Below are 21361 nucleotides of genomic sequence, written 5' to 3'. Positions count from 1 at the left end.
CTATGCCTTTGAAACTTTTGGTTACTTTTTTTGATATATGCTTCATTTCTAGACTCTTCCAAGCCCCTCTTTCCTGTCTTTTGTTTTCAGGCTCTAGCACACCCTTAAGTATTTCCTGAAAATCTGGCTTCTTGCTTAGAAATGTTCTCAGTTTCGTTTATCTCTGAATATTCTAATCTTGCCCTCATTTCTGAAACACAATCTTGTCAGATATAAGATTCTTGGTTGGAAGTTTTTCTCTTGTAGTATCTTAAATATATCATACCACTGTCTTCTTGCCTCCATGGTTTCTGGTGAGAAATCAGCACTTAATCTTATAGGGTATCCTTATATGTTATGCACTGCTTTACTCTTGCTAGTCTCAGAATTCTCTCTTGTCTTTGGCATTTGACTTTCTGATGAGTATTTGTCTCGGAGTTGGTCTATTCAGATTTTTTAGATGGGAGTACGTTGTGGTTCATGGACATGGATATTTATGTCCTTCAATAGGGTTGGGAAATATTCTACCACTATTTCTTCAATTATTCCTTCTGCCCCTTTTCCCTACTCTTCTCCTTCTGGATACACATGACATGTGTGTTTGCATGCCTTTTACTGTCATCTAATTCCCTGAGACCTGGTTCAATTTTTCCATTCTTTTCTTCATCTGTTCTTTTTTGTATGTTCACTTTCAGAGGTCATTTCTTCAAGCTTACCAATCCTTTTTCCTGCCTCCTCAAATATTCTATGATTCCAAAGTTTTAAAAATTTCATTGATTGTACCTTTCATTCCCGTAAGATCTGCTATTTTTCTATGTATGCTTTCAAATTCGTCCTTGTGCTCATCCAGTGTCTTCTTAATATCCTTAATCTCTTTAACCATCTCATTGAATTTATTAAGGAGATTGGTTTGAACATCTATGATTAGTTGTCTCAACTCCTTTATGTCATCTGGAGGCTTATCTTGTTCCTTTAACTGGCCATAGTTTCCTGTTTCTTGGTGTGGATTGTAATTCTTTGTTGGGGTCTTGGCATCTGGATTACTAGAGTATTTATTCTGGGTGCAGTTTTCCTCTTTAGCTTAGGGCTTCCTATCCTTTCTCCTATCCTAGCTGGTTGTTCAGTAGAAGCCAAGGTTGTAATTGGTGCTATAAGCTGTGAAGGCTCAAGCTGCTCTCATTGTGCCAGGGAACAATGAAACTCCTCCTTTGCCAGGGGCAGGGACAGAGTTACATGTGTGTGGAACAATCCAAGTCATTCAGGCCTAGACTGTAGTTGCCCAGAGAGACTGATGAAGCTTCATGCCCCTTTCTCCCCTGCCTGGGGTGTTGATGGAGCTGTGGGTGTGGGCAGCAATCTATACAATGTGGGCCCAAGATGACCACAGTTGCTCTGGTAGACTGCTGATTATTCAGTCTATGCCAGCCAAATGTACCTGCAGTTACCTGGATAGGCTGGTGCAGGGCCTGGCAGCCTCCTCCCTGCCAGATGTGGGACTGAAACCCAGTCTAGGGCTGCAGGCCAATCTGGATGAAAAAAACCGGTTCCTACCATTACTGTGATTTTTGGTCAGCCTGCCTTCCCCTCAGGTTAGGGGTGGAGTCAAATGGTGGCCACTGGCCTCTTTCCAACTTGGGCAGTTTCATACCCCAGCTGTTCCCCGAGTTATACCTTAGCCAGCTGAGTCTACCAAGCAGGAGCCAAATTGGCAGCCAACCATGTATTCCTCCTCTGTTTTTGGGAAATGGAGCCTCCAATTTTAGGCACAGAGTAGTTCCTGGGTGGCTAGTGCTGCCAGAATAAGGTGATCACCAGCCTCCCTGGCTTGGCTGGTAAATTCAAGAGGCTGGCGCAGGTCCCCACGGCTTGCTCCCTGCTGGAGGTAGGGCTGGGGCCTAGGCCTGAGTTGCATTCTGACTTGGATGGAAAGAAGTCCGTCCCCAACAGCACTGTGATTCCAGGCAGTGGAATATTATCCAGCCATAAGAAGGAAGGAAGTTTTTATATATGTGGCAACACAGATGAAGCTTGAAGACAACATGTTGAGTGAAATCAGCCAGGCATAAAAGGCCAAATAGTGCATGATTTCAATTCTATGAAATATCTAGAATAGGCAAATTCATAGAGACTGAAAGAGATTATAATTTATCAGGGCCTGGGTGGTCAGGTGGAAATGGGCAATTATTGCTTAATGGGTATAGAGTTACTGTTTGGACTGATGGAAAACATTTGGTAAAGGGTGGTTATGATAGGAACACAATACTGTGAAAGTCATTAATATACTGAATTGTACACATGAAAGTGGTTTACATGGGAACTTTTGCACTGTATATATGTCAACAAAATAAAATTTTAAAACTAGGCTGCCCTGGTTGCCATCTTCCTCCTCACCTGCTGCCCTCTGCCCTCAGTGAAGAGGTTGTCCTAGTGTACACACTTGGAAACTTCTCATCTAGACACTAAAGTCGTTTCCAAACACCATATGCTGCTGTTCTAGGTCACATGTTATAATATTGATACAAACATAACCAGCAACAAAAATAAAGCACATTTTATTCTTAAGGATTCCCTTACGAATCTATTTCATGTGGAGTTATCTAGAGAAGGGTAAAGGACTTAGACAATTCAGGTAATGTCCTCAATGCTGTCATTTTCATCAGTTACAGACGATAGAACCTGTTATGTTCACTGTAGGTCCCCAATGCCTGGCACTTAGTAGGTGCTCAGTGAGTATTTGTTGATTAATGGGAATAACTGTGCTTTCCAGCCCATTGCAGAGAGGAGCTCTTTCTAACTCAAAAGGCAGATACAGGCCCGGTGGTCAGCAGGGTGTCTGAGCCTGGAGGCCAGCAGTGACCAAGAGCGCCAGGCCAAACGGGGCCCAGGCTGCTGAGTGACCAGGTGGCCAGTGGTGCCTGAGCTCATGGGGACACTCGGCTCACTGTGGGGACTGAGGTGTCCCTGCCCAGGTGAAAGATGGGCCAAGGTTCTGGAGTAGACCCTGCCAGCCCGCCCTGCACGGCCCTGCTGGTGCCGGCACAGGCCTGGCCCTCTGAGGCCCCTCTCTGCCTGGGCTGGGGCTGGACCGGCAGCCCGTGGCGAGGCCCCGCTGGAATCCCATGGGCTCTGGGCAGCGTGGTGGAAGGCCCAGCTCAGATTTGTGTGGTCTGGAGCAGACAGGAGTTGGTGGAGGCTGAAAACACCTAGTGAAGCAGGAGAGAAAGGGCAGCCAGGAGGCTGGAGACTGTGCTGGACTCTGAACTCAGAGCACAGCCGAACAGGGCAGGGAAGGAAGCAAGGCTGAGATGAGAATGAAGAAGCATATCGAGGACCCCATCCCCAAGGTATCAGCTTCCCAGGCTGGGGAGAGGATAGCCCTGGTCATGGGAGCCCCTCCCCATGGGGGTGGGCAAATGTGCTTGATGGACTCAGGAATCCAGGACCCGTCCTGCTATCCCCTCCCTCTGCAAGATCCCCGAGGAAGGGGTGAGAAGCTCACCGGGAGCCCCAGGACCAGAGAGGTTTTTGTTTTCTCCTGTGGGCTCTCAGCTTCCTGGCTCTCAGACCTGGCAGAGGGGCAGGCCCTGGAGTGGGTATGAAAGAGGTGGGCACCAACCTCGAGGTGTAGGGAAGGTGGCAGATGAGGAAGCAGAAAGTAGAGCCGAATTGGGACGTGGCACAGTGTGAATGTGGATCAGTGAGTACATGAGAGACCAGCTCTTTCTGTTCACATAAGGGACATTTATTCAGGTGCTGGTCCCTCTCTCTGTGTAATTCTGGACTTGGTTCCAGAGGAGATGTGGGCTGGGGGTGACTGCTGCTGTTAGAGCTTCTTCATTGTTTCCTTTATCCAGGGCAGGAAACGTGAGACTTTGGTGAAGACCCGTGGAGGTTTTCCAACTTTATTCCCATAGGACACAATGCCCTGGGCCACTTTGTTACAGACAAGGGGCCCCCCGGAGTCCCCCTGAGGACAGAAAGGGGAAGGACTGAGTCATTGTCCTCTTGGTCATGCTGCCCCACGCCCACCCCCAGGAGCCCCCAGCTCTGGAGAAGGCCGCCCGGCTTGGTCTCCAGGGTGGGACGTGAGGTCAGGGCACACCTGTGTGGACACCTCAGCCACAAGCTCTGACCCTGGGCTGGGCGGGCCCCTCCCCTCCACAGGGCTGAGCATCCTCCCCCTGTGAAGGTGCTGTGGGAACTTGGGTCCAGGCACTGCTTAGGGACACAGAAGCAGGCAGGTGGGGCTGGAACCCAGCTCAGAGGCCGAGTCAACTCACCAAGGTATGTGCTGCTCTGAGGGGGTGCCCACTTTTAATTACCCCAGCCTGAGGGGCCTCTGGGTCTAATGACCATGCCCTGTGTTGGTGTCAGATGTTGCAAATTCATCCACTGAGGGGCATGTTTCTCTGTATCCCCCTGTATGCTGGCAGAAGCACTAGTTGCTCCCCAGCTCTGGCTGCGCTCATCTCAGTCTCCAAGGATAAAGTCCACAGCCTCGTGGGTGAAGATTCCCAGCTGCCCGGGTCTCCAGGTTCCAGATCTTCCCCAACCATCCTCACCCTAGCGACAAGCAATGCAGATGGTAGAACTCACCTTAAAGGAAGACTTGTTTTTTTTTGGGTCCCCCACACAAATCTGAGTGTCCTTGTTATACAAGCTATAGGTGGATTGGCAAACCCGATCTTCCTGCACGGTCAGCTGCACCTCGTGCAGTTTGGTGGTTGAAATACCCACCGCGACCAGCCCCCAGCCGGCCACACTGCACACCTGGCCTGGCCGCACCTGGGCCTGGCTCTTGGGCAGGCTGAGGGTGCGCACAGCTGCAGTTCGTTTGGCCTTTCTCTCCAGCTGCAGGGGGGAGGCAAGAAAAACAGGAACATCTGGTCAGGAGCCGTCAGAGGGGCTGCCCCTGTGTTCTCTCTAGACTCTGGGGTACTGGAATTGTAGAACCAGGATGGAAAAGAGGGAGGGGACAGGGGTCCATGGGTAGAGAAATTCCCTGGACTCAGGAGAGAAAGGGCGAGCAGCAAGCTGTGCCTTACCTGCAGTAACATGATGTCATTGGAGTATGTATTCCCATCATAGTCTGGGTGGGGAATGGGTTTCCTCACAGGGATGCGTTGCTGGGTATTTTCCTGCATGTTCCAATTGTGGGCTCCCAAGGTGACATTTATTGAGCTGCACAGAGAGACAATGGACTGTGTGAGTGATGGGAGATACAGCCCAAGAGCCTGGAAGAACGTGGGCCACCCATGGGCAGGGCAGGGTGCAGCTGAGGGATATTGAGGGGCCAGGAGGGCTCTTGGGCTGCACACTCTGCTCTTTGGGAGCCCAGGTGGGATTCTGGAGCCAATGGCAACTGGCCCCGTGGTTTTCAAAGATGTTATCCCCAGGAGAATAAGTGACATAGTGTTTGTTTGCACTTAGACACTAAGATGTGTCACCAGCTCCAAATACACTAGGGCCAGTCATTTCTCAGCAAAACCTTTGGCACTGACCTTCCCTTCTCCCCACAAAATCAGCTGTCCTCTTTCTCACCCTCCAAGCATCTGCTCTGGCCCTGCAGTGCTAAGAGTCGAGGAAGCCCCTTGGGTAAAGGCAGGGATGGGGCCCCTGGAGCATCCCCAGGGGGAAATGGCCTTTGGCTGCTCCTACCTCCCAAGGCAGTGAGCAGCTGTCAGCACGAAGTTCTCTTGGATCAGGGAACCGCCACAGAATTTCCTCTGCCCCTCAGCCCAGTACACAATATATGCCATGTAGGGGTGGGAGTGGGGCTTGGCCTCGTGTCCCCCGATGATCTTCCCTGAAAGAAACGTCTGTTCTGCTTGTGCACACCCACTGATTCGAGCAGGCAGGCAGGGATGGCCTAGGGCTGCAGGCTGGCAGGGCCTCTGCATCTTCCCCTGAGAAGGGAAGAGCAGCAATTCTTGATCTGTAAATCTTTCTTCTACACATAATTGGAGGCAAGTGTACCTGTCTTAGGGACAGAAGCACCAGAGGCTCAGAGAATTCCTTTCTGACTTTAGAAGTGCAATTTTAAGTGAAGTTCATTTGGTTGAGGTGAGTTTCTAAGACCCCTCCGAATCTTATGATATCTAGGATGGTGCTGCTTTCAAATGGCCAGGACGTAAGATAAGGTATCTCGATATTGTAGTGTCCTATTTCCTAGTGCAGATAACACAGTGGGTGCCCAGTAAATGCTCAGTGGCTGCATGAAAACATGGCCTCCAAATAGCCCCAGGATGATGGTTATGAGGCTAAGGCTGGTGGGAATCTGCAAAGTAGAGAAGTTGGGGTCTGCCAAAGGTAGTGGTCTACCCTCACAAGAGGGAGCTGCCATGGGTGGGAAAAAAGCAGAGTTGGATAAGTGGACCATGGTCACTCAGACAGAGCAGAGGCAAAAACACCATCATGCAGACCATGATTTCACCAGTTATGGGGTCAGCTGAGCTTTGGGATTCTCTCCGAAGCAGAGGGATAATGGTGCATGTGTTGGTCCCAAACACAGAAGCCAGGCCCATGCTGCACCTGCACGTGATTATTTTAAATTTTGAAATAAACTCAAACTTATAAGACACTTGCAAAATGATACAAAACCAATAGCTAGAACTCCAATATACCCCCACCCAAGTACTCATATTTTCCAACTTATAACATTTTGCTATATTTGTTGTATCATTGTATCCCTACCCATCCACCCACCCATCCATCCACCCACCCATCCATCCATCCATCCATCCATCCATCCATCCATCCATCCATCCATCCATCCATCCATCCATCCATCTATCTATCTATCTATCTATCTATCTATCTATCTATCTATCTATCTATCTATCTATCTATCTATCTATCTATCTATCTACTTATCTATCTATCTATCTGTCTTTCTGTCTTAGCCAAAGGGGTGCTGATGCAAAGTACCAGAAATCTGTTGCCTTTTATAAAGGGTATTTATTTTGGGGTAAAAGTTTATAGTTTCAGGGCCCTGAAGAGTCCAACTCACAGTTACTTCCTCACTCAACTGTTGCCACATGTTGAAACAAGATGGTGGGTGACATCTGTGAGGGTTGGTACACTCCATGGGATAGCATCTTCTGATCTCAGCTGTAGGGTGGCATAGGGCTCAGCTGCTCTGTTCTCTTCAGCTGCAAACTATCAGGTGAATGGCCGATCTCTCTCCCAGGGCTCTAGGATCAACAGTGACAAGGTTGTCTCTCTCCTTGTCTTCTGTATATTCTCCTGTGTGTTTTCTTGCCTGAATGTCCGTTTATATAGCTCATCAATATGGTCGGGACTCAACTCTGACCATTCCCTAATGACATTGTTGAATTAAAACCAAAATCTTGATTTAATCAAGTAAACTTAATACCTTTGAATTTTTCTTTTTATAAATGAAGTAGTATTTTTTTTTTTTAGATTTATTTACTGTCCCTCACCCCTGGCCTGCTGCCTCTACTGGCTGTCTGTTTTCTATATCCATTTGCTGTGTATTCTTCTGGGTCTGCTTGACTACTCTTCTCGTCTCGTCCTTAGGAGGCACTGGGAAAGTGTCCCAGGACCTTTGATGTGGGAGAGAAACACTCAGTTGCTTAAAGCACCTCAGTTCCCCAGTCGGCTGCATTTCTCACTGTCTCTCCTCTGCATCTCCCTTTCTTATGTCATCTAGGTGCACCAGCTCTCCACAGTGCAGGCCCTCAGCTCTCTGCGGGGTGGGCCAGCTTGCCTTCACCAGGAGGCCCTCGAAAACGAACCCTGGATCTCTCATATGGTAGGCAGGAGCCCAATCTCTTGAGCCACATCTGCTTCCTAAAACCTTTTAATTTAATAAAATCAAAACGTGTAGAGGAATAGACCAGTTTATTAACATAATCTTTATATCTTTTTTGGGGTTCATAAATACTCTCAAACTGCCACACTATCTATCTATCTATCTATCTATCTATCTATCTATCTATCTATCTATCTATCTATCTATTCTATCTATACCACCATCTATCTTTATCTTCTACACACGTGAGAATAGTATGCATACATAACACTCCTTTTTTTCCCCATAATATTCCCTGAACACATAATACTTCCATATATATATTTCGTCAGAACAAGGATGTTTACTTATGTAACCACATTAAGTACAGTTACCAAGTTCAAGAAATTTAACATTGATATAAAGTATACAGTTCATATTCTACTTTTTAAATCATCCTAGTGCTGTGTTTTTGGACATTTTCTCCTTCATTATTCGTGCCAGTCCATAATCATGAATTGCATTTAATTATAACATCAGTCGTCCTTCTAACTCTCTTTTTATGAATTGTGAAAACATACATACAACATAAAATTTCCCATCTCTGCCCCTCTCAAGCCTGCAAAGTAGTGTGTCCAGGAAAATTTTAAGGTTTTCTCTTTCTCAGTTTCCTGCCCTCTGCGATGCAATTCTAGGAAAATCCCACTTTCCAGATGGCAAAGGTAGAGCCTGCGGAAGGGATAGTACCCACTGCCTCTTCTTAAGGAAAGCGCTCTGCCCTGTCATTCCTGCTGATTGTCCATCCAGCATTAAACTTTGGAGTCTGGGGTGGGCCTGGTGCTGGGATTCAGAACATTCCTGGTAGATAGATGCACAAGAGATGTGCAGAAGGGGCAGGAGATCTGTGCCCCTTGTGGGATGGGATGGACCCCTGAGGGTGTGGACTGTCACTCACCTGCATCTGCCCCAGGGGCCAGGAGAAAGGCCAACAGGAACAGGAGTGGCTGCATCTTCTCAGGCCGGTGACCAGGTCAGAGCTGGTGGTGTTTCTTCTTGCTGTCTTTTATCCCTCAGGAGAGGAAGGAGCTGTTGGTGAGCTCAGAAACCTTGCATTTCCCTCTGGTTTTGTGGTGCCTTATCATTGAAGACTTTCTATGAAAACTGTCCTTGATCACCCTCCACCACCTATGCCTGAGGACATTCTCTGGTTGGTTGTGTAAGCATCACGCAAGTCACCAGGTCGGTGCCCATAACTGATGACTCAGAGCAGACAGGTTGTTCCAGCACAGGGTGGGAGTCCAAGTATTCAAGGTGGACACTGTAGGATGGGGCATAGCCAGTCTAGATCCTGGAGCCCCAGAAACCTCAATGGCAGTTATAGTATTTGAGTCATTAGTGCTTTCCTTTCCATGCTGCTAAGTCCATCAGGAACTTAGCAGAAGTGTGGTAGCTCTTCTCCTTGCTAGGACCAAGCAAATTGAAGATGGGTGTCTTTCCTTTAGAGAGCTCACCATATGGTGAAGGAGACAGAAACAGTAACCATATTATAGTGAGGACATTGGTAGAGGCATGCATAAGGCAGTACAGAATGTGAACACTGTCTCCTAATCCCATGTAGCACAATATTCTATTACCGTCATCATCACCCATTACCAAAACACTTCTACTACCCCAAACAGAAATCCTCTACCACATAAGCATTAACTTCCATTCTGGAAACCTACCCTGGCCCTGTTAATCTGTATTCTAATTTCTGACAGTTTAATTTGCTTATTCTAATAATTTCATATCATATAATATTCATACAATATTTGTCCTTTTGTGTTTGACTTATTGAACTCAACATGATGACTTTTTTCAAGGTTCATCTGTGCTGTAGCGTGTATCAGAATTTCATGCTGAATGATATCCCATTGTATATATGTGCTGGATTTGTCGATGGATTCTTTTTTTGCATTCATTGTTTGGCTATTGTGAATAATGCCTCTAAGGAAAATGGTGTGCAAATATCTGTTCAAGTCCTTGCTATGAACTCTTTTGAGTATATACCCAGAAGTGGGGTTGTTGGTTAATATGGTAATTATGTATTAACTTTCCGAGGAACCTCTAAACTGTTTCCACAATGATTGCATCATTTTACATTATCATCAACAATGAATGAGTGTTCCTATGTCTCCATATCCTCTCCAACATTTATTTTCTGTTTTTAAAACATACTACCTATTTTTGGGTGTGAAATGGTATCTCCTTGTGTTTTTCATTTGCAATTTCCTGATGGCTAATGATGTTGACGTATTTTCTTGTGCTTAATGTCCACTTGAATATATTCTTTGGAGAAATGTCACTTCAAATCCTTTATCCATTTTTACATTGTTTTGTTTGTCTTTTTGTTGTTGAGTTGTAGGAGTTCTTTATGTATTCTGGATATTAATCCTTTACTGGAACATTTCAAAAAAGTTCTCCCATTCTGTAGGTTGTCTTTTTACTTTCACGATGAAGTCCTTGGATGCAGAAATGTGTTTCACTTTGTTAAAGTCCCATTTGTCTATACTTTTTTGCTGTTGCCCTATTTTTGATGTAATGTCTAAGAAACCATTGCCTAAGATAAGGTCTTCAATTTGCTTTCCAAAAATTTTTCTAGTATTCTTATGGCTTTGGTTTTGATATATAGGTTTGATCCATTTTGAGTTAATATTTGTATATGATGTGAGGTAGGGGTCTGCCTCCATTGTTTTGCATATGGATTTCCAGTTTCCCAGAACCATTTGTTGAAGGGACTATTGTGTGTCCACTGAGTGGACTTGGTGTTCTTGTCAAGAATCATCTGGACATAGATGGAAGGGTTTATTTCTAAACTATCAATTCTATTCCATAGGTCTGTCTGTCTTTGTACCAGTACCATGCTGTTTTGATTACTGTAGTTTTGTAAAAAGTTTTAAAACAGGAAGCATGATTCTTCCAACTTAATTATTCCTTTACTCCTTTTCAGGATGTTTTTAGCTATTTGGGACCCCATAAAAATTTCATGATAGACTTTTCTAATTATGCAAAGAAGGCTGTTGGAATTTTAGTGGGATTGTTGGACTCTGTAAATCATTTTAGGTAGAATTGACATCTTAACAATATTCAATCTTCCATTACATGAACACAGAATATCCTTTCCTTTATTTTACATATCCTTGAGTTCATTAGCCTTATTTCGTAGTTTTTTTGCATGCACATCCTTTACATTCTTGGATGAATTTATTTCTGATACTTACTGATTTTAGATGCTATTGTAAATGTAATTTTGTCTTAGTTTCCTTTTCAGATTGTTCATTGATGGTTCATAGAAAGCTTAAGGCTTTTGTGTGTTTCTATTTTTACCTTGCATCTTTGCTGAATTCATTTATTAGTTCTAGTAGCTTTTTTGTGGATTCTTTAAAATATTCTACACATAGGTGTGTGATCTTTTATAAATAAAAAACTAAGTAGCAAACGTTAAGTAATATGTCATATGGTTAGGGTGATTGGAAGCCAGCAGTGTACACCCCTACCAAAATGCAAGCTCTCTGCTCTACTACTCTTGGAAATGATGGAAGCCATAAGTAAGCAGTTCCCAGCTCAGTTATCATATCTTGGCTTTCTGGGGAGCTCAGAGTCCCTCCCTGAACTCCCCAACCTTTCTGAAGAAAGATTGGTGAGCTCCTTGACAAAGAAAGGTCGGAAGACTTTATGAAGGAAAGAGTTATATGATCTCTGAGAAGCTATACAGAAGACAACACTCTCAGGCATTCTCTCATTCAGATTCTTACCTCATACGGTCACTCAAAACTTTATTCTTGAAGGGTCATAGTAGCCCTACCTTTACTGGGTTACAGGAAGCTTCTATTGACCTTCACTAATAGACATGAAAATACAAAGAGGGAAGTCAGTGAATCCCACTTTCCCTTGCTATCAAGCATCAATCACCTAACTATTATTGTATTAATAACACACTTACCTGCATGTGGATTCCTTTCCAAGGAGTCAAGACCACCAGACAAGCAGAGCCAAGAATGTGAAGACATAAACAAAAACTCTGACTGTGTGTTATTGGGTATAATAATGGGAGTGGGCATTCCTGCTGAAATGCCTTTATTTGTGGAATTCTGTCTCCTGTATATAGGAAAAACAAAGCCATATATTCATTGATGCTTTAAAACATTTACTACATTCTGTAGGACACCATCCTGACCTCAGAAATTGTTATTTTGAGTCTTCAGTAGGCCAGGTGCTTCTGAGGGATGTGGGTAAGTAAGCCCATTTTGACCAAAGCAAAGTACCAAGACAGGAAATATAACTTATTCTAATGTCTAATGTGCTGCCAGAAGTATGATATGAGTGTGAAGGGCAGATGGATATCAATACATGCTCCCTGAAATGAATCAGCAAGATCTTGCCATTCTTTATGGCCCTTCCCCTCCACAAGCTGACTTGGCAGTTCTCACCCTGGCTGGGTTGGGACCTGACTCTTCTCTTCGGACTGGGGAAAATGAGAGGTGATGGAATGAGTATTGGTGATACAGGCAATTCTATCTCTACTGTCAATGAGGTCATCACAATATTTTATGCAAGGGAAAGATTGTTACCTCCAAAAGGGGGAGGGAGTGTATTGTCAACACCAAGGAGATGTGAAGAAAGCAGCATGGTTCTGGTGCTACCTGTTTTGATTCCACTGCAATGTTCTTAGGAGATTTCAGCTCAGCAAAGAAAGGTGTTTTGAGCACTTGTTAAGAATGGCTGCCAGAGGAGCCCAGAGACTTTCTTTGCAGGAAATCTGAGCAGAATTTTCTCCTGTGCAGTGATGCCAGGAAGTCCTCACAGTGTGGTCGGTCTCTTGCTGACCTGGTTGTCAGGAGTCCAGGGCTCCGGTTGGGCTCTTCCTACCTCTGTGGTACCTTTTGCCAGTCACTATCTCTTCATGTTACTGGTGTCTTCATCTCTCAAAGGAGGATGTGAGCTTACAACAGTGGCTTTCAAACGTATTTTAAATCGCTGAACCATTTCTTCTAGAAAATATTATACCTAAATTGAATATGTACATGGTTAAACAACTCTCAAAAATATTATATCTTTGTTTTGCTTTCTGTATTTTCCTTTTCTGTCTTTACTAATTAAGGAACCAGGTCCTTACTCTGTCTTAGATGCATAGATTTTTTTCCAGCAACAAATCAGAAACTGTGTGATAACACTGCTCTTCTATTGTCAAAGTGTGTAAGATCATTAAGAGATTGGGTTGCAGCGTTTTTTGTGGAAAGTAAGCTGTGAAAGGGCATTTCTTTTGAGGGCTTCATGGACTCAGAGGGAGATATTATCTCCATGTCATAAAATTGTGTAGTGTTGTGTGTAGTGGAGTAAGGGGTGCATTAAGCCAGAAGTGGAACAGGGCATCACCTCTCGGGGAGTGCACCATAATAGTGGCAAAACTTTGGAGGGATGTCTGCTGGGTGCGTCTGGGAGATCATATTCAGCAAAAAGTCACATTACTCTATGTGTGGAAACCAAGCCAAGAACATCCCAGCATTGAGAGGTCAAGGGTGTATTGGGATCTTTGGATGTAACAGGAAACCTGAAGGCCTAAAGCTAGAAGTGTTTTGACAGTAATTAATATACTGAATTGTACACAGGAAAGTGGTTCATATGGAAATTTTGTACTGTATATATGTTAACAAAATAAAATTTTAAAGCTAGGCTGCCCTGGTTGCCATGTTCCTCCCCACCTGCTGCCCTCTTCTCTAGGTAAAGAGGTTGTTCTAGTTTATACTCTTGGAAACTTCTCACTTAGATACTAAAGTCATTTCCAAATACCATTTGCTGCTGTTCTAGGGTCACATGTGATAATATTGATACAAGCATACCACAAGAAAAATACAGCACATTTTATTCTTGAGGATTTCCTGGTAAATCTATTTCATGTGGACTTATCTAGAGAAGGGCAAAGGACTTCGACAATGCAGGTAATGTCCTCAATGCTGTCATTTTCATCAGTTACAGACGATAGAACCTGTTATGTTCACTGTAGGTCCCCAATGCCTGGCACTTAGTAGGTGCTCAGTGAGTATTTGTTGATTAATAGGAATAATTGTGCTTTCCAGCCCATTGCAGAGAGGAGCGCTTTCTATCTCAAAAGGCGGATACAGCCCCAGTGGTCAGCAGGGTGTCTGAGCCTGGAGGCCAGCAGTGACCAAGAGGATCAGGCCAAATGGGGCCCAGGCTGGTAAGTGACCAGGTGGCCAGTGGTGCCTGAGCTCATGGGGACACTCGGCTCACTATGGGGACTGAGGTGTCCCTGCCCAGGTGAAAGATGGGCCAAGGTTCTGGAGTAGACCCTGCCAGCCTGCCCTGCATGGCCCTGCTGGTGCCGGCACAGGCCTGGCCCTCTGAGGCCCCTCTCTGCCTGGGCTGGGGCTGGGCCAGCAGCCCGTGGCGAGGCCCCACTGGATTCCCAGGGGCTCTGGGCAGCGTGGTGGAAGGCCCAGCTCAGATCAGTGTGGTCTGGAGTAGACAGGAAATGGTGGAGGCTGAGAACTCCTAGTGAAGCAGGAGAGAAAGGACAGCCAGGAGGCTGGAGACTGCGCTGGGCTCTGAACTCAGAGCACGGCCGAGCAGGGCAGGGAAGGAAGCAAGGCTGAGATGAGAATGAAGAAGCATATTGAGGACCCCATCCCCAAGGTGTCAGCTTCCCAGGCTGGGGAGCGTATAGCCCTGCTCATGGAAGCCTCTCCCCATGGGGGTGGGTACCGGTGCTTGATGGACCCCAGGAATTTAGGACCTGTCCTGGTATTTCCTCCCTCTGTCAGATCCTCAGGGTAATGGGTGAGAAGCACACTTGGAGCCCCAGGACCAGAGAAGTTTTTGTTTTCTCCTGTGGGCTCTCAGCTTCCTGGCTCTCAGTCCTGCAGAGGAACAGGCCAAGAGTGGGTAAGAAGGAGGTGGGCAGCAACCTCGAGGTGTAGGGAAGGTGGTGGGAGAAGGCGCAGATGAGCAAGCAGAAAGTAGAGGAGAATGGGGGCATCGCACAGTGTGAACTTGGATCAGTGAATACACAAGAGACCAGCTCTTTCCATTCATATAAGAGACATTTATTCAGGTGCTGGACCCTCTCTCTGCGTAATTCTGGACTTGGCTCCAGAGGAGACGTGGGCTGGGTGTGATTGCTGCTATTAGAGCTTCTTCATTGCTTCCTTTATCCAGGGCAGGAAACTTGAGACTTTGGTGAAGCCCCCTGGAGGTTTCCCAACTAAACGCACATAGGACGCAATGCCTTGGGCCACGTTGTTACAGACAAGGGGCCCCCCGGAGTCCCCCTGAGGACAGAAAGCGGAAGGACTGAGTCATTGTCCTCTTGGTCGTGCTGCCCCACGCCCACCCCCAGGAGCCCCCAGCTCTGGAGAAGGCCGCCCGGCTTGGTCTCCAGGGTGGGACTTGAGGTCAGGGCACACCTGTGTGGACCCCTCAGCTATAAGCTCTGACCCTCGGCAGGCGGGCCCCTTCCCTCCACAAGGCTGAGCATCCTCCCCCTGTGAAGGTGCTGTGGGAACTTGGGTCCAGGCACTGCTGAGGGACACAGAAGTAGGCAGGTGGGATTGGAACCCAGCTCAGAGGCCGAGTCCACTCACCAAGGTAGATGCTACTCTGAGGGGGTGCCCGTTTGTAATTACCCCACCCCAAGGGGCCACTATGTCCAATGACTGTGCCCTGGGGAGGGGTCAGGTGTTGTGAATTCATCTCCTGAGGGTCATGTTTCTCCGTAACCCCCTGTATGCTGGCAGAAGCACTAGTTGCTCCCCAGCTCTGGCTGCTCTCATCTTAGTTCCCAAGGAAAAAGTCCACAGCCTCGTGGGTGAAGAGTCCCAGCTGCCCAGGTCTCCAGGTTCCAGATCTTCCCCAACCATCCTCACCCTACAGACAAGCAATGTGGATGGTAGAACTCACCTTAAAGGGAACCTTGTTTTCCCTTGGGTCCCCCACACAAATCTGAGTGTCCTTGTTATAAAGCCTGGGGAAGGTGGATTGGCAAACCCGATCTTCCTGCACGGTCAGCTGCACCTCTTGCAGAGTGTTGGTTGAAATACCCACTGCGACCTGCCCCCAGCCGGCCACACTGCACACCTGGCCTGGTCGCACCTGGGTCTGGCTCCTGGGCAGGCTGAGGGGGCGCACAGCTGTTGTCCATTTGGCCTTTCTCTCCAGCTGCAGGGGGAGGCAAGAAAGTCAGGAGACTCCTGGACCAGCTGCACCCGGATGGGCTGCCCTGTCTTCTCTCTAGACTCTGGGGTACTGGAATTGGAGAGCCAGGATGGAAAAGAGGGAGGGGACAAGGGTCCCAGTGCGTGGAGAAATTCTGTGGACTCAGGGGAAGAACAACCAGCAGCCAGGTGTGCCTTACCTGCAGTAACATGATGTCATTGGAGAGTGTGTTCTCATCATAGTCTGGGTGGAGGATGGCTTTCCTCACAGGGATGTGCTGCTGGGTGTTTTCCTGCAGTCTCAAATTGTGGGCCCCCAGGGTGACATTTATTGAGCTGCAGAGAGAAGCAAATGGATGGATTAAATGATTGGAGATACCATCCAGTAGCCCTGAATGCTGGGGGGCAGCCTGGGGCAGGGTGGGGTGCAGCTGAAGGATAGTGAGGGGCCAGGAGGGCCCTTGGGCTGTGCCCTCTGCTCTTTGGAAGCCAAGATGGGGTTCCAGATCTGCTGGCAACTGGCCTGTAGTTTTCAGAGATGCGTTTACCCTCAGGAGAACAAGTGACATAGTGTTTTTTTGCACTTAGACCCTAAGATGTGTCACCAGCTCCAAATACACTAGGGCCAGTCATTTCTCAGCAAAACCTTTGGCACTGACCTTCCCCTCTCCCCACAAAATCAGCTGTCCTCTTTCTCACCCTCCAAGCATCTGCTCTGGCCCTGCAGTGCTAAGAGTCGAGGAAGACCCTTGGGTAAAGGCAGAGATGGGGCCCCTGGAGCATCCCCAGGGGGAAATGGCCTTTGGCTGCTCCTACCTCCCAAAGCAGTGAGCAGCTGTCAGCACGAAGTTCTCTTGGATCAGGGAACCGCCACAGAATTTTGTCTGCCCCTTAGCCCAGTACACAATATATGCCATGTAGGGGTGGGAGTGGGGCTTGGCCTCGTGTCCCCCGATGATCTTCCCTGAAAGAAACGTCTGTTCTGCTTGTGCACACCCGCCGATTCCAGCAGGCAGGCAGGGATTGCCTAGGGCTGCAGGCTGGCAGGGCCTCTGCATCTTCCTCTGAGAAGGGAAGAGCAGCAGTTCTGGATCTGTAAATCTTTCTTCTACACATAGTTGGAGGCAAGTGTACCTGTCTTAGGAACGGAAGCACCAGAGGCTCAGAGAATTCCTTTCTGACTTTAGAAGTGCAATTTTAAGTGAAGTTCATTTGGTTGAGGTGAGTTTCTAAGACCCCTCCGAATCTTATAGTATCTAGGATGGTGCTGCTTTCAAATGGCCAGGATGTAAGATTAGGGATCTCGATATTGTAGTGTCCTATTTCCTAGTGCACATAACACAGTGGGTGCCCAGGAAATGCTCAGTGGCTGCATGAAGGCATGGCTCCCAAATAACATCAGGATGAGGGTTGTGAGGCTAATGCTGGTGGGAATCTGGAAAACAGAGAACTTGGGAGCTGCCAACGACAGTGGTCCATCCTGACAAGAAGGAGCTACCAAAGTGGGAAGAAAAGCAGAGTTGGAGAAGTAACCATGTGACCTGGGATGGAGCAGAGGCAAAACCATCGTGGGGACCATGATCCCACCAGTTATGGGGTGGGCTGAGCTTTGGGATTCCCTCTGAAGCAGAGGCGATAATGGTACATGTGTTGGTCACAAACACAGAAGCCAGGCCCATGCTGCGCCTGCATGGGATTATTTTAAATTTTGAAATAAACTCAAACTTACAAGGCACTTGCAAAATGATACAAAACCAGTAGCTAGAACTCCAATATATCCCCACCCAAATACTCATATTTTCCAACTTTTAATATTTTGCTACCTTTATTGTATCATTGTATCTCTATCCACATGTCTATCTATCCATCCATCCATCTATTTATATATCTATCTTAGCCAAAGGGGTGCTGATCAAAGTATCAGAAATCTGTTGCCTTTTATAAAGGGTATGTATTTCAGGGTAAAAGTTTATAGTTACAAGGCCCTGAAGAGTTCATCTCACAGTTACTTCCTCACTCAACTGTTGCCATGTATTGACGCAAGATGGTGGGTGACATCTGTGAGGGTTGTCACCCTTCATGCTACAGTGTCTTCCGATCTCAGCTCTAGGCTGGCATAGGGCTCAGCTGCTCTGTTTTCTTCAGTTGGAAACTATCGGGCGAATGGCTTATCTCTCTCCCAGTGCTCCAGGATCAAAACTGACAAGGTTCTCTCTTTCCTTGTCTTCTGTATCTTCTCCTGTGTGTTTTCTTGACTGAATGTCCATTTATATAGTTCATCAATGGCGGGGGGGGGGGGAGGGGGTCTCAACTCTGACCATTCCCTAATGACATGGTTGAATTAAAGCCATAATCATGATTTAATCAAGTAAACTTAAAACCTCTGAAATATTTTTATAAATGAAGTAGTATTTTTTTTAAGATTTATTTTATTTACTGTCCCCCACCCCCCACCCTGCCACCTGTACTGGCTATCTGCTCTGTGTATCCATTTGCTGTGTATTCTTCTGGGTCTGCTTGACTTCACTTCTCGTCTTGTCCTTAGAAGGCACCGGGAAAGTATCCCAGGACCTTTGATGTGGGAGAGAGGCACTCAATTGCTTAAGCCACCTCAGCTCCCCAGTCGGCTGCATTTCTCACTGTCTCTTGTCTGATTCTCCCTTTGTTGTGTCTTCTTGCTGTGCCAGCTTTCCACAGTGCAGGCCCTCAGTTCTCTGTGGCATGGGCCAGCTTGCCTTCACCAGGAGGCCCTCGGAAATGAACCCTGGGCCTTCCATAGGGTAGACAGGAGCCCAATTGCTTGAGCCACATCTGCTTCCTAAAACCTTTTAATTTAATACAGTCAAAGTGTATAGAGGAATAGATCAGTTTATTAATATAACCCTTATATTGTTTTGGGGGTTCATAAATAATCTCAAACTGCCACACTATCTACTATCTATCTATCTATCTATCTATCTATCTATCTATCTATCTATCTATCTATCTATCTATCTATCCCACCATCTATTGCTATTTTCTAAACACTGGAGAATAAAATGCATACATCATACTCCTTGAACACATAATACTTCCCATATATTTCATCAGAACAAGTATATTTACTTATGTAACCGCATTAAGTACAGTTACAAAGTTCAAGAAATTTGACATTGATATAGAGTATACAGTTCATATTCTACTTTTAAAATCATCCTAGTACTGTCTTTTTGGACATTTTCTCCTTCATTATTGGTTCCAGTCCAGAATCATGAATTGCATTTAGTTATCATTATAATAGTAGTCCTCCTTTTAAGTGTCTTTTTAAGAATTGTATAAACATGCATACAAGATAAAATTTCCCATCTCTGCCACTCTCAAGCATACAATGTAGTATGTCCAGGGAAATTTTAATGTTTTCTCTTTCTCAGTTTCCTGCCCTCTGTGATGCAATTCTAGGAAAATCCCACTTTCCACATGACAAGGGTAGAGCCTGGGGAAGGGATAGTACCCACTGCCTCTTCTTAGGAGAGCCCTGTGCCCTGCCATTCCAGCTGATTATCCATTGATCATCACACTTGGGAGTCTGGGTGGGCCTGGAGCTGGGGTTCAGAACATTCCTGGTAGATAGATGTACAAGAGATGTGCAGAAGGGGCAGGAGATCTGTGTCTTTGTGGGATGGGATTGGCTTATGAGGGTGTGGATAGTCACTCACCTGCGTCTGCCCCAGGGGCCAGGAGAAAGGCCAATAGGAACAGGAGTGGCTGCATCTTCCCAGGCAAGTAGACCAGGCCAGAGCTGCTGGTGCTTCTTCTTGCTGTCTTTTATCCCTCAGGAGAGGAAGGAGCTGCTGGTAAGCTCAGAAACCTTGCATTTCCCTCTGGTTTTGTGGTGCATTATCACTGAGGACTTTATATGAAAACTGTCCTTGACCCCCATCCACCACCAATGCCTGAGGACATTCTCTGGTTGGTTGTGTGAGCATTACGCAAGTCACCAGGTCAGTACCCATAACTGATGACTCAGAGCAGACAGATTGTTCCAGCACAAGGCAGGAGCCCAAGTATTCAAGGTGGGTACTGTAGGATGTGGCATAGCCAGTGGAGGTCCTGGAGCCCCAGAATCGTCAATAGCAGTTATAGTTTTTGAGCTATTAGTACTTTCCTTTCTATGCTGCTAAGTCCATCAGGAACCTAGCAGAAGTATAGTAGGCTTTTGTCCTTGCTAGGACCAAGCATAATGAAGATGGGTGTCTTTCCTTTATAGAGCTCAATATATGGTGAAGGAGACAGAAACAGTAAGCAGATTATAGTGAGGACCATGGTAGAGGCATGCATAAAGCAGTACAGAATGTGAACACTGTCTACTAATCCCATGTAGTACAATATTCTATTACCATCATCATCACCCATTACCCAAACATTTGTACTGCCCAAAACAGAAATCCTCTACCAAATAAGCATTAACTTCCATTCTGTAAGCCTATCTGCATTCTAATTTCTGACTGTTTAATTTGCTTATTCTAATAATTTCATATCATATAATATTCATACAATATTTGTCCTTTTGTGCTTGGCTTATTGAACTCAACATGATGGCTTATTTATTTATTTATTTATTTTATTTTTATTAATTTCTCTCCCCTTCCCCCCCCCCAATTGTCTGCTTTCTGTGTCCATTCTGTGTGTGTTCTTCTGTGACCGCTTATCAGCCTTAACTGTGGCACCAGGAATCTGTGTCTCTTTTTGTTGCGTCATCTTGTTGTGTCAGCTTTCCGTGTGTGAGGTGCCATTCTTGGGCAGGCTGTACTTTGTGCTGGGCGGCTCTCCTTATGGTGTGCACTCTTTGCACGTGGGGCTCCCTTACGCGGGGGACACCCCTGTGTGGCACGGCATTTCTTGTGCGCATCAGTGCTGCGCATGGGCCAGCTCCACATGGGTCAAGGAGGCCCAGGGTTTGAACTGGGGACCTTCCATGTCTTAGGCTGACACCCTATCCATTGGGCCAAGTCTGCTTCCCATGACGGCTTTTTTCAAGGTCCTTCCATGCTGAAGTGTGTATCAGAACTTCATGCTGAATGGTATTCCATTGTATATATGTGCTGGATTTTGTTGATAGATCCTTTTGTTGCATTCACCTTTTGGCTATAGTGAATAATGCCTCTAAGAACAAAGTCCCTGCTTTCAACTCTTTTGAGTATATATGCAGAAGTGGGGTTGCTGGTTAATATGGTAATTCTATATTAACTTTCCAAGGAACCTCTAAAGTGCATTCCACAATGGTTGCATCATTTTACATTACCGTCAACAATGAATGAGTGTTCCTACATTTCCATATCATCTCCAACATTTATTTTTTGTTTTTTAAAAATACTACCCGTTTTTGAGTGTGAAATGCTATCTCTTTGTGGTTTTGATTTGCAGTTTCTTGATGGTTAAT

General features: G+C 46.1%; 2 protein-coding genes across 2 annotated transcripts; both read right to left on the bottom strand.

Annotated features, from left to right (window-relative positions):
- Positions 1 to 3706: 3706 nt before the first annotated feature.
- LOC101421683 (granzyme H-like) lies at positions 3707 to 8756 on the bottom strand. The gene is made up of 5 exons (XM_004477475.4): positions 8688 to 8756; positions 5638 to 5785; positions 5025 to 5160; positions 4576 to 4830; positions 3707 to 3946 (listed from the first exon to the last, which is right to left on the bottom strand). The coding sequence occupies exons 1-5, from the start codon at positions 8740 to 8742 to the stop codon at positions 3803 to 3805; spliced, it is 738 nt and encodes a 245-aa protein (XP_004477532.1). The 5' UTR covers positions 8743 to 8756; the 3' UTR covers positions 3707 to 3802.
- A 6066-nt stretch (positions 8757 to 14822) lies between these two features.
- LOC101420658 (granzyme B-like) lies at positions 14823 to 19794 on the bottom strand. Its single transcript, XM_004477472.3, has 5 exons — positions 19638 to 19794; positions 16759 to 16906; positions 16143 to 16278; positions 15689 to 15946; positions 14823 to 15060 (listed from the first exon to the last, which is right to left on the bottom strand). The coding sequence occupies exons 1-5, from the start codon at positions 19690 to 19692 to the stop codon at positions 14917 to 14919; spliced, it is 741 nt and encodes a 246-aa protein (XP_004477529.1). The 5' UTR covers positions 19693 to 19794; the 3' UTR covers positions 14823 to 14916.
- Positions 19795 to 21361: the final 1567 nt, after the last annotated feature.

This window comes from Dasypus novemcinctus, chromosome 3 (assembly GCF_030445035.2).
Source record: "Dasypus novemcinctus isolate mDasNov1 chromosome 3, mDasNov1.1.hap2, whole genome shotgun sequence".
NCBI lineage: Eukaryota > Metazoa > Chordata > Mammalia > Cingulata > Dasypodidae > Dasypus > Dasypus novemcinctus.
The sequence above is the reverse complement of the archived record's forward strand: the minus strand, read 5'-3'. Positions and strand labels throughout refer to the sequence as shown.

Excerpts from the sequence above, each read along its gene's own strand:
- LOC101420658 (XM_004477472.3), bottom strand. The coding sequence starts at position 19,692 with ATGCAGCCACTCCTGTTCCTATTGGCCTTTCTCCTGGCCCCTGGGGCA. Across the intron at positions 15,947-16,142 it reads ATGACATCATGTTACTGCAG|CTGGAGAGAAAGGCCAAATG; the intron begins GTAAGGCACACC and ends CTCCCCCTGCAG. Across the intron at positions 15,061-15,688 it reads AAAACAAGGTTCCCTTTAAG|GGGGACTCCGGGGGGCCCCT; the intron begins GTGAGTTCTACC and ends TTCTGTCCTCAG.
- LOC101421683 (XM_004477475.4), bottom strand. The coding sequence starts at position 8,742 with ATGCAGCCACTCCTGTTCCTGTTGGCCTTTCTCCTGGCCCCTGGGGCA. Across the intron at positions 5,786-8,687 it reads GGCCCCTGGGGCAGATGCAG|GGAAGATCATCGGGGGACAC; the intron begins GTGAGTGACAGT and ends CGTTTCTTTCAG. Across the intron at positions 4,831-5,024 it reads ATGACATCATGTTACTGCAG|CTGGAGAGAAAGGCCAAACG; the intron begins GTAAGGCACAGC and ends TCCCCCCTGCAG.